Source organism: Suricata suricatta, chromosome 14 (assembly GCF_006229205.1).
Source record: "Suricata suricatta isolate VVHF042 chromosome 14, meerkat_22Aug2017_6uvM2_HiC, whole genome shotgun sequence".
Lineage (NCBI taxonomy): Eukaryota > Metazoa > Chordata > Mammalia > Carnivora > Herpestidae > Suricata > Suricata suricatta.
In genome coordinates, this window is record NC_043713.1 from 46,311,077 (window position 1) to 46,322,133 (window position 11,057).

General features: G+C 41.9%; 1 protein-coding gene across 1 annotated transcript in view; it reads right to left on the reverse strand.

Moving 5' to 3' along the window:
* Nucleotides 1-11,057, reverse strand: part of LOC115277423 (laminin subunit alpha-3-like) — a 225,862-nt gene that overhangs the window by 29,969 nt on the left and 184,836 nt on the right. Inside the window, 11 exon segments of the mRNA XM_029921574.1 lie at nt 388-532; nt 1,814-1,947; nt 2,379-2,541; nt 2,697-2,848; nt 4,683-4,853; nt 6,252-6,394; nt 6,908-7,087; nt 7,172-7,288; nt 8,918-9,020; nt 9,888-10,029; nt 10,270-10,424. Coding sequence (XP_029777434.1) covers nt 388-532; nt 1,814-1,947; nt 2,379-2,541; nt 2,697-2,848; nt 4,683-4,853; nt 6,252-6,394; nt 6,908-7,087; nt 7,172-7,288; nt 8,918-9,020; nt 9,888-10,029; nt 10,270-10,424 — 1,605 coding nt within the window.

An 11,057-nucleotide genomic window follows, 5' to 3' on the forward strand; every position in this document is an offset into this window, starting at 1 on the left:
CCAGGGATCAGGTGACAGAGACATACTTCCACAGTCTGGTGAGAGTCAGACTAAGACGCAAACAGCAGGAAGTCAAACAGTTTGACTCCCAGAGACCCTGGGAGGTCATCACACAATTTCAGGCAGAATAAGTAGATAATGAGGCAAACAGCAGTTTTCAAAGAATAAAAGTGTCAATGGCATGTTCTCAAATTCCTGATTACTTGCTTCACGAAAACGTACACTCCCATAGCCAAAGAAAGCAGCATTGGGCCCAGAGAAAAGATGCAGGTAACATTTGCACATGTTTTTCAGATCTAGTTAGTTGTTTACAAACACCCAGTTACCCCGAAGTTGCTGAACCGAATGGACATATCTGGTAGTGTTTGGAGGTTTATCACAGAATACCTGGTTTTCTGCAAAGAACAGCAAACCTCTATCCACGGTGGTTTGAATCGTTTGTCCAAAGGTCGGGAAGGGAGCATTTGGTTGAGTTGGAACTCGAGCATAGCCCGTACCTTCAAAGTAATTTTTGTCTGACTCTTCCTTTCTCCTGTCAACACCAAAGATCACACGTTAGAACACAGCAGCAAAGGACCGCACTCAAGAGGGTTTATTAATAGGAGATGCTGCTACCTAAGACACAGAACAAAGACCATGCAACGTAGCTGTCATGATTCTGTTAAAGAGAAAACATCTGTAGAATGTTAAAATAGCCAGCCGTTTGTCCTGGATGTGCTCCCATACTCTATGACAATCAAATCTCAACTCAAAAATGTTAACAGTTATGGGACACCTGGGTGGCTCAGGGGGTTAAGCATCTGACTCTTGATTACGGCTCAGGTCATGATCTCATAGTTGGTGAGTTCAAGCCCCTCATGGGGATCTTCACTGATAGTGCAAAGCCTGCTTGGGATTCTTCTCTCTCCCTCCCCCTCTGTCTGCCCCTCCCCCATGCACACACACACACACATGCTCTCTCCCTCTCTCTCTCAAACTAAAAGTAAGCTTTAAAAAATAAATACGCATTTTTTGAAAAGATAATAGTTAAGAGTCTCCTCTTTTTTTTTAATGTTTTTTTATTTATTTTTGATACAAAGAGAGACAGAGCATGAGAGGGGGCGGGAAGGGAGAGAAGGAGACACAGAACCAGAAGAAGGCTCCAGGCTCTGAGCTAGCTCTCCGCACAGAGCCTGACACAGGTCTCGAACCCACGAACGTGAGATCTGGCCTGAGCCTAAGCCTTAACTGACTGAGCCACCCAGGCACCCCAAGAGTTTCCTTTTAACTATCTATTTAGGAACTATCTTCTTAGGAAGATGCAGCCTAGCAGATGAAGCTTTGAAATGTAAAAAATTATTAATTTGAAATATAATTTTATTCTGAGTAATAATAATCTGTCTAAATCCTTTTAACTCTCAGGAAGTGAGGAGCTCAAGACAGCAATTTTCAAAGAGGTCCAGGTGTCAGAGTACCTAGAAAGTCATAGTGTCCTTCGTGGACCAATATTTTTTTTTTTGCAACTTAAATATGGAATACTGTGAATCAGTTACCATCTAATACTGAATATTTTTGTGGGAGGAGGCACCAAACATTTAAGGAGGGTTTATTTTTTTCAAAATGGAGAAAACTCTATCGATCTAATATTTTATACAAATGATGAAACTTTAGGAGTGGCTTAGCAGTGTGGCATGCAATCACAGTTTAAGATCTACTGGCCGAAAGCTACTGGTGACATCAACAGCATCTTATTGGCCCACCCGCTTATGATATGTAAAACTATGCAAGTTACCAAAATCACAGTTACAGAACACTGGTTCCTGGTTTTATTTACCTTCTACAAGGCTCGACTTCAGTTGTGTTGAGATTGAAGGTTTTTTTGAAGTTGTACAAGCTCAGAACATTTTCATTCAGGTCATCCAGTTCAATACATCCTTTGTATGGAGGGAACCTCAGTCTAGCAGGAAGCTACACAGAGGAAACAGAAAATCTAATTCAACCAAGGTCAGTGATCAAGTTGACCAAAAATCAGTATGAATCCATTACTTTTAACTGTCCCTGTAGCACAGGGGACTTTGGACACAGGGGCCCTGGATTTGCTATTCACCAGATGCCTGACCTTGGGCAAGTTATTAAACCTCTGTCTCAGTTTCCTCATCTGTGAAATGGGAATAGGAATAATGCCTTTAAATAATAATCAATTTAAATTAGATGCTTATATCTACATTAGTGCACAGAGGAAGGGCTCAAGAACTGTTAGCATTTATCCCTGGATGTGCTTTAAGAATATATAGTTAAATCCATTTTTATATAATGGATAATTAAAATAGAGAAAGGAGGTCATTATACCAAATTAAAATTTAAATATTTTCACTCTGTGCAATAACACTGACACTTACTCTAAAGTCAGATGGGTAACCTCCAACGTAAAATACAACATTTTCAGGATCCAGATTGAGGAGGGTGTTGGTGTTGCCACCATCCATGTCATGGAATTGGGGTATTCCAGGTTTGCTGGATGTGGCTTTTTTGGTGTAATTCAGCCTTGCAAACTGGTAAATTCTGTATAAAAATAAATAAAATTATATTTTTAAAGTATACAAAAATTGAAGAAGTCAAAGCCAAGATACTAAAAACGGGGTTCAGTGGTATATACAATGGAAATTTGGGGAGTGTGGGTCAGATTCACAAAGACCAGTGGTCAGTGGGACTCGCACCTCTGAAATTTCACCCGGTCCATAACTGCCTCCTGAGTTTCGCTCTCAGTCAAGCTCTGGTCCACTTGGAGTTCGGACTCCTGTTCTCCCAGGTTGTAGACACACGTAAGCTTGCCATCTACAAGTGCCATGCCGATGTAGTCCCTGGAGGCCTGGACACAGAAAGGCCACCTGAGCGCACTTCACACTGTTTCTCTGAACTCCCCATCCCAGGAGAGTGTATTTAAGTATCTAATGAGGTTTATACAATAGGCTTTGGGAAGGCAGAACGGATGAGGTACCTCCTCATACAAATATACAGACAGAACAGTTAATTACTAATGCCCACACTGTCTTTGCTCCTGATTTACTGCACTCACGTATTCACACCCCATCTGCTCAGTCTCCAAATATTTGCCAAGCACTTGCCATAAAGATGAACCAGATATGGACTCAGGTCTCCACCAGAGTTTAGTCTGGGAAGGAAGATCAGTCATTTTTGTTCTCCCTGTACGCGCAATGATCTCTTCACACTTTGTGCATGCCTGTGTTGTAACCCCTAGAACCCTATATGATCACAGCTACGTGCACATCTGTCTTCTCTGGTAGAATAGAGCACCTAGAGTACATCTGAAGTTTTCAAATTGTGGAAAAAGACACACACAACATGAAATTTACATCCAAGAAACAATTCTCATTTATCGTTAAGTACAGGGTATGACACCTTGTAGGGAGATGGCACAAATTTGTTGAAGGAATAAAGTAATGTGCATTTTGCCACATAGAAAGCAGAGTCATGTCACAACAAAGCTACAAGTAAAGTACCAACATTAAAGCATGAGAAAGTGATTAATGATAGTGTCAATTTTAGGAACCTCTGAGTACCATATATGCTAATGACAGCCAACTTTCTAACTGCCTAGAATTTTCCAGAACCATGTTTCAGACATTTTGTTTTACCCCTAGCCATTGTATGCTAACCCAAGCAGTGATTACCTTTTCCTCTGACACTTAAAGAAATGTACTTTAAGAGGGGGAACTAAAAGCTAAAATCAACTGTTCAAAACGCCTGTAGCAGTTGTGGTTTAAAGAATTTACAATTAGGAAGAAATGGGGCACGTCTTATTAATTAGGCAGGAGAGGCTTCATTTCGCTCTGCTCCTCATGCACCCATGGCCCCGCCCCTGGGGTCTGCAGCTGGGCATTCTGAGAAGGACAGGGTCACAGTTTTTTGAGGATTTCCATGAGGCCTTGGTATTGCTGCCTCGGTTGTGTACAGAGGGGTGCTGATCTTTAACCCCTGGTGTTATGTGCTCACATGTACACACACGTGTGCCACGTGCTGAGCCCAGTGGGCAAGGCCTCTCATCAGATAAGGCCAGCAGGTAACGGTGTGCGATTGATGGACAGCCCCCTGTGGTGCCATTAGAGGTGATAGAGTGTGCTGATGTGTTGCTGGGATTTCTTTCTACTGTGCCAATGAAAGCCAGAAGTTATGACACACTGGTGACATGCGTCTCAAAAGCCATACTGTTTCAGGCCACAGTTTAACCCACAAATAATGGCATTCCCCAGGATGATAGTGGCATGATCATTCCAGCAGCTCTCCCGGGGAAGCCTGCTGCCATGTCATGAGGACACTTAACAGCTCTCTGGAGACAGCCGTGGGGCATGAAGATGCCTCCCACCCACAACCATGACTGACTTACAAGGCATGTGTGTGAGCCACACTGGAAGCAAATCTCCAGCCCCAGTCAAGCCTTCAGAGGCCTGCAGCCCCAGCCAACGTCTTGACAGACACCTTACGAGAGACTCTGAATCAGAACCATCTGGGTTAAGCTACTCTTGAACATTGTACCATAGAAACAGGATGAAATAATAAATATTTATCGTTGTTTTAGACCACTAAGTTTGGTGGTCATGCAGCAAATCACCAACATTCAAAAAAAGCCCCAAACCCAAACCATATTGTTTTGAAAACAAGAGAAATGTGAAAGCAATACTTACATCTTTATTTCCAAGGTACATCACAAACATATTCTCAGTCCCTCCACTCTCTCTTGACTCGGGTCTTTGGAGAAACAATGAAAGAGATGTGTATCCTTTCAAATCATCTAGGTCATTTGGCAGCCGGACTTCAACTCCAGATTTACCATTGAACCTCATGGGGACAGCAACCTGCGAGGGAAAACAGCTAGAGCATGAACCACTCTCTTGTAAGGAAAGGGAGGTGCTCGGAGCGGTAGCCTATGCCTCTGATGTGAATCCTTCGGCTCTAGATCAGTTGTTATGATAAAGAGCAAAGGAGGGTGCATGTCTCCTAGACCTGGATTATAAACTCATGAAGCTGTTTTAATAAAACATCCATGTTCTTCCTGTTTATCGGCCAAGGGTCTTTGAGTAGTGCATCTAATTCTCTGTGCCAGAAATGATAAGCATCACCATTATCATAGTTGCAACTAGGAGGCTTTTGTGCACATGAGCTAATGTGTAGAAGCACTTAGTGTGGTGCCTGGCATGTTGTAGATATATAATACATAAAAGTATATTTTTAAAAATATTTTTTAACATTTTTATTTATTTTTGAGAGAGAGAGAGAGAGAGAGCACGAGCAGGGGAGGGTCAGAGAGAGAAGGAGTCACAGGATCTGAAGACAGGCTCCAGGCTCTGAGCTAGCGGTCAGCACAGAGCCTGATGCGGGGCTCGAACCCACGAACTGCAAGATCATGACCCGAGCCGAAGTCGGACGCTTAACTGACTGAGCCACCCAGGCGCCCCAAAAAAATAATTTTAAAATAAATTCTTTAAGGAATCATTCCCCATGAATATATTACATGTTATGGTTGCATTTATTATAGTCCTTAAAAATGAGTGCATCAGGGCATTTTAAAAATAGTGAGCCTAGAAATCAAGCACAGTGCCTTTAGGGCAGTGATATTCTGACTTGGCTTCCCAACCCTCTGTCTCAAATATCTCGCAGGGGATGGATGAAAAAAGCAAGGTATTTCATTAGTATTATTTTAGGCCAAAACAAATTCTGATACAGAAGTGTCAGGAATTCAAGTAAATACTGTCAAGTTAAAATAACAAAGGCTGATGAATTTGTGTTCCAATCAAGAAAAATGGCTATAATCCTGCGTTTAGAACACCACCCTTGCTGGCAGGAACCATTCCTCCATCCTCAATAAAGGTGGATTCTAAAACTTTCAAGTTATAATAAGACAGGAGGTCCTGTGCAGTACCACATCAGCACATTCCGCTCACAGAACCCTTACTGGAACTTGCAGTAACACTTCACCAGCTGGGGCGTGGAGGAGAACCCTTCTTCCCACCTGCATAAACTCAGTGGGGAGGACACTGCTTCAGGTCTCTGACATACCAGATCATTTAGGGCATGGAGGTAATGTGTACTTTTGAAGGATGACAAGAGGAAGTCAACTTTCATATGCCAAACAACTAAAGGATTAGAGAAAGACAACCAGTTTCTGTGTAAACAAACACCTTCCCTTTCCTGACGAGTATGCTAACTTCTCAAAGAAGGAGACTTAGCACCTGGCAATGTGGGGACACACCTACCTTGTTTGCAGCATCTCTGGCCTGCTGAATTAGCTCCCGGATGCGGTCCACGTTGTCAGAGATATTGCCCAGTGGCAACAGCTGTTGGTTGATACTTTCAATCTTGCTCAAAAGGTCGGGCAGTTTGTTGGTTAATTTCTTCACTGTTGATGAGATAACAGAACAGAAATTTATAATTGTGAGTTGATACAGGTTAAATACAAATTTTCTCATTGATGGTACTTGTCAAGTGCTACGTTTGGGTACCAAATATTGGAGAGGATGACTCAGAGTCAGGGAATACCTTCCCTAAATACATCGTGGATTCTATCCTGCAATCTGGATATCAAATCATCTTTCTTGATGGCTACAGAAGAAAATAAATCTTTATTTTTTGATCCTTAATATCAATTGCAATTTAATACCTCATGGTTAGGGGACCTATATCTCCACTCTAGAAAAGGAAAAATCAATAGAAATGTTAATGGATGAAAAAAAATCCTACCTAGACTTTCTAATAGAATACCCCTATTCTTTGAATGTATTATGTGAAGCTGCTTTCTAATATTTTAATTTCTAATTTCAGACTTTATTAGGCAAGAGTTTACATAAATTGACCAAAGCACATAACAATGGAGAAACTGGATAATATGTCCTGGCCAAAGAATGCCTGATACCTGAGTTATCTGCATCGGTGAGAGCCTTGTTGAGGTCTTCACTCTGTGTGCTCCCATAGGTATCCTTAATTCTTGCCACATCTGTCTCAATGGGGCTGAGCCCATCTAGAACCTCATCTGTGATGTCGTTGGCATTTCTGACCATGCTCTTTGCATTACTGATCATATCATTGATGTCATCTAATGCACAAAGAAAGAGAGGGGTGTAAGTATCTGAAATGGTCAACAAAACAGGTCAAGTGCAGTGGGTAAGGAGAAGCTGACCTCTCTGTATCCCACGCAGGTCATCCTGGATGGCAGTGATATTGGTATTGATCAATCCTTTCTGAACTGTCATAACTTTCAGCGTTTGCTGTAGGTTGTTGAGAGCTGGACTGATTTCTAAAATAAAATAAAGCATCATGAGGCAATTACCCTATGGATTTTGATCCTGCATGGGTATTGGTGGCCCCTGAAGTAGCCAGCATCTGCAGAGCCTTGAGCAGACCTGCATCTCAGAGATGCCCACTGTATGTGATTACACCCACAGCTCCATGGACCTCCAGTTACAGAGGCAAGGGGCATGCCTGAGCCTGTGGTATCAGGCTCCTTGGAAATGCAACATGAAGAAAGGGAGAGGCTTAATCATTTAGGGGCAGTTTAACTTCCATTTTGGTCAGGGCAAAGGTCTTACTCTGAGAAGGAAAGGGGTGTGAATGTCTTATTTGTTTCTGTGTCACAGTGCCTTGTCTGGCACTAGTCTGGGCTTAATATTAGTCATACTTATTGAATGAATGAATGAATGAATGAATGAATGAATGATGCAGAAAGGATGCCTCTTCAGTCAGAGTATAATAAAGTAGTGCTGTTGAGAGAGCCTCATCCAAGCAAATGCACTTGCAAAGTAGGCATTGTTTGTTTTCTGTCCATTTTCAAACTGATACTTTGAAGAGAATTCAGTGAGAGGGAGGGAGTTCACAGACATCCTAGCTGATGCTCTGAGGTAATGGAAAATGACCAGTGAATGCTTTAAGACCAAAGTGATGACATATGGTTTAAATCATGAATCCAGGACTGATTTAAATAATAATGTAGACAAATAGTCTATGATCTCTCTTATACATGGAAACTAAAAACACTCCCCAAATACAGGGAGCCTATTAGTGGCTGCCAGAGCCCTGGTGTGGGAAGGGGATCAAAAGGTAATAAGAAGCAAGGGAGCAAGCTGGTAGGAAACGAAAGAAAAAAATGTAGTTAAGCATCCTAACCCTACTTAAAACACCGATCCTCACCTCTTAGCTCATACTTTGTAAGGGAACATATGTCATACCAGGAAATTTTAATTCCTGCAAGTTGCTAAGCAAATCGTTCTGTATTAATATGTATTTTTGTAGGTAATTTTTCATGTATTTATTTTTTAAACATGAGAAAAGATAAATACACTTATTTACTGTCAGAAGGCATCTAATCCCTCAAAAATGCTGAAACAGTGGCCATGAGTGACCACAAGAGACCAGAGAAAATCAAGAAACACCATTTTCAGAACACCAGAATTTGGAGACATGAGATGGTATAATTGTTTTGTAAAAAATTAAATGCATGGGAAATTTTCAGAGATAAAATGTATGATTCAAAAATCCCCATGTTTCATAGTGGTAGTGATTTTTGGTACTTTTACTTACTAGCATTTTAGGACTTAAGAAATATTGAAACTATTATCTGGGCCTTAAATGAGAAAAACTGGCCCTGCACATTCCTCTATGCTGTGTGGGTTCCCAATGCCATGGTTGCTAATCACCTTCAAGATTTACGTATACTCATGAGGTTCTAGTTACCTTAATATGTGTTAGAATATTGGGTGGAAACATCAAATCTGTCAAATAGACCATGGATCTACAATGTATCATCTGCCTTGGCCCTGAGATTCAAGAAGAGCATTTGCTTCTAGAATTTGCTGCTTCTCCTGGTCTTAACAGGATGTTTTCATACCCCAGCCTTCCCTTCCCCGCCACCCCCCGCCAGCCCCAATACCTTGCCGTAGCTTCTTCTGTGTTAGCTTGGCTTCCTTTAATAGTTTATCACTGTCAGAACTCAGGATTTTCGCTTTTCTTGGAAGCTCTTCCTTTATCACGGTCTGAAAGCAAAGCATTTATCAGCCTAAAGCATGTAGCATTCTTCTGGAAATGTGGAGTTAGATTTTTTCATCCTACTCTAAAAGCCCTTATTTTTAATCTTTAAAGGACGAGGTTCAAAGGTGAGGGGGAAGTTTAAAAAGACTGTTCCTTATAAGATACAGTTAGGGCTGTACACAGGGATGTGTGGTTTGGGGAGGGAGATACCTCCCTGGTGACATACTAACAAATTATGTGATGCTGTCTCATTTGTCCCTGTAGTTTGTACAATACCCTCTTCAATAACTGAAGCAAGAAAAGAGCTGCTTTTAGGTTTTTAGTATTTGGGAGATAAAGGTCTTTAACCTTCTGAGAAGGTCTATCCCCTAATTCTTTGATATTTAATATTTTGTGCTTTATTTTTAGATATGGGAATATTATATGGCTCATATAAGATCGCATAGGTCTCCAAGACATGCCCAGGTGTTAAGACAAATGATGGGAAATAAATGATTACCAAACCGTGTACAAAAGTATCCCTCTTCTTTGTGAAATGGCAATACTTAATCAGCCTAAAACCATATCTAAAAGAAGCAGGATACACCACTCATCTTGGCCCGACATTGGTAATCAGTGTAATTTCTATTTGGTTTTACAAATGGCTTTAAAAACTGTGCTACATCTATCAAAACAGATCATCACGTAAACAAGAAGTGACCCACATTTGAGCAAGTTCAAAGATCTTGAGCAAGTTCAAGTCTATTCTATATAATAAGATGTGATTTCAAATACGCTTGATTCTATTCCTCAGCACACACTCAAAGAAAGTAAGACAGTGAGTGAGTTGTCTCCGGAGAGCATCCAGAAAAGGCGCCCATAAAGGTGCTCACCTGGAGGGCAGACTCAGAAGCACTGGTGGCCTTGTCGGCCGCATCCTCGGCGGCTCTGATGGCGCTGAGGATGTTTTCATAGGCGGTGGCAGCATCCACGGCACAGCGCACCAGCTCATCCCCACTGGCGTTCCTCTTGATCCTGGATGACAGCGTGGGTGAAGGGCTCCAGCAGCCCCTGCCTGTGGCTGAGGGGCCCTTCACCCTCCCCTCCCCATCTACCCCCACTCCTGCCTCCTTGATGAGCCTCCTCATCTGGTAAATGGAGACCTGAGCTGGCAAGGATGCATCTGGGAATCACACCCTGCCCTCCACCCTGTTCTGGGCCCCCGCTTTCACACTAGGCTCCGGCAGCTCTGTGGTTGGACCTGGGGGTACTCACTCCTCCAGCTGCTTTGCCAACTTCTGTAAAGACTGTGCGTGCATTTCCGCCTCCACCACCAGGGAGGCTTTGCTGGCGGACTGGGAAAGTTCTCTCACTTTGTCACTTAGTGCACGTCTTTCTTCATTTAAAGTGGCAGCTAGTTTTTCATATTCCTATTTTTTTCAAGTAAACAGAGACAGTGTCACTTAAGAATGTATATACCATTTTCTCACACTCTGTCATAAACTTCATGTTCCCAGGACGTGTATTTCAGTAGTGGCACTGATAACATTTTGCCAAGTTTTACCACCATTTGAACAATTTTCTTAGGGTGGGTGCCCCCTCTGATAAATTTTATAAAAGCACACTGTCATCATTAGCATAAAGCTGTACTAAACCAAAACCTCTTATTTTTCTGATCTAGAAATAGCAATTATAGAAGGTATTTGCAAAATGCCCACTGGGCTGCTAACGGGGCCAGCCTTTTATGAGTACTAAATATGTTCTGCTAATAGAAGCATGCTTGATGTTTTAAAAACAGCATTCTGTTTTGTTTTGTTTTGTTTTGTTTTGTTTTGTTATCCCAGCAGCAACATCTACTCACAGTGGGCTAATTAAGTAATACAAATAGACATACAGAGGACACGTCATTCACACTCCCCTACACCCCAGGGTAACACCACGGTAATAAACATCTTGGGTGATTTCCTTCCACCTAAAGACATGTGTTGCAGGAAAAAAAATAAGTTAGCCCAGTTCACAGTTTCCTCGTATCGAATTTGAATGTTCTTCATGTTCCAGAGAAC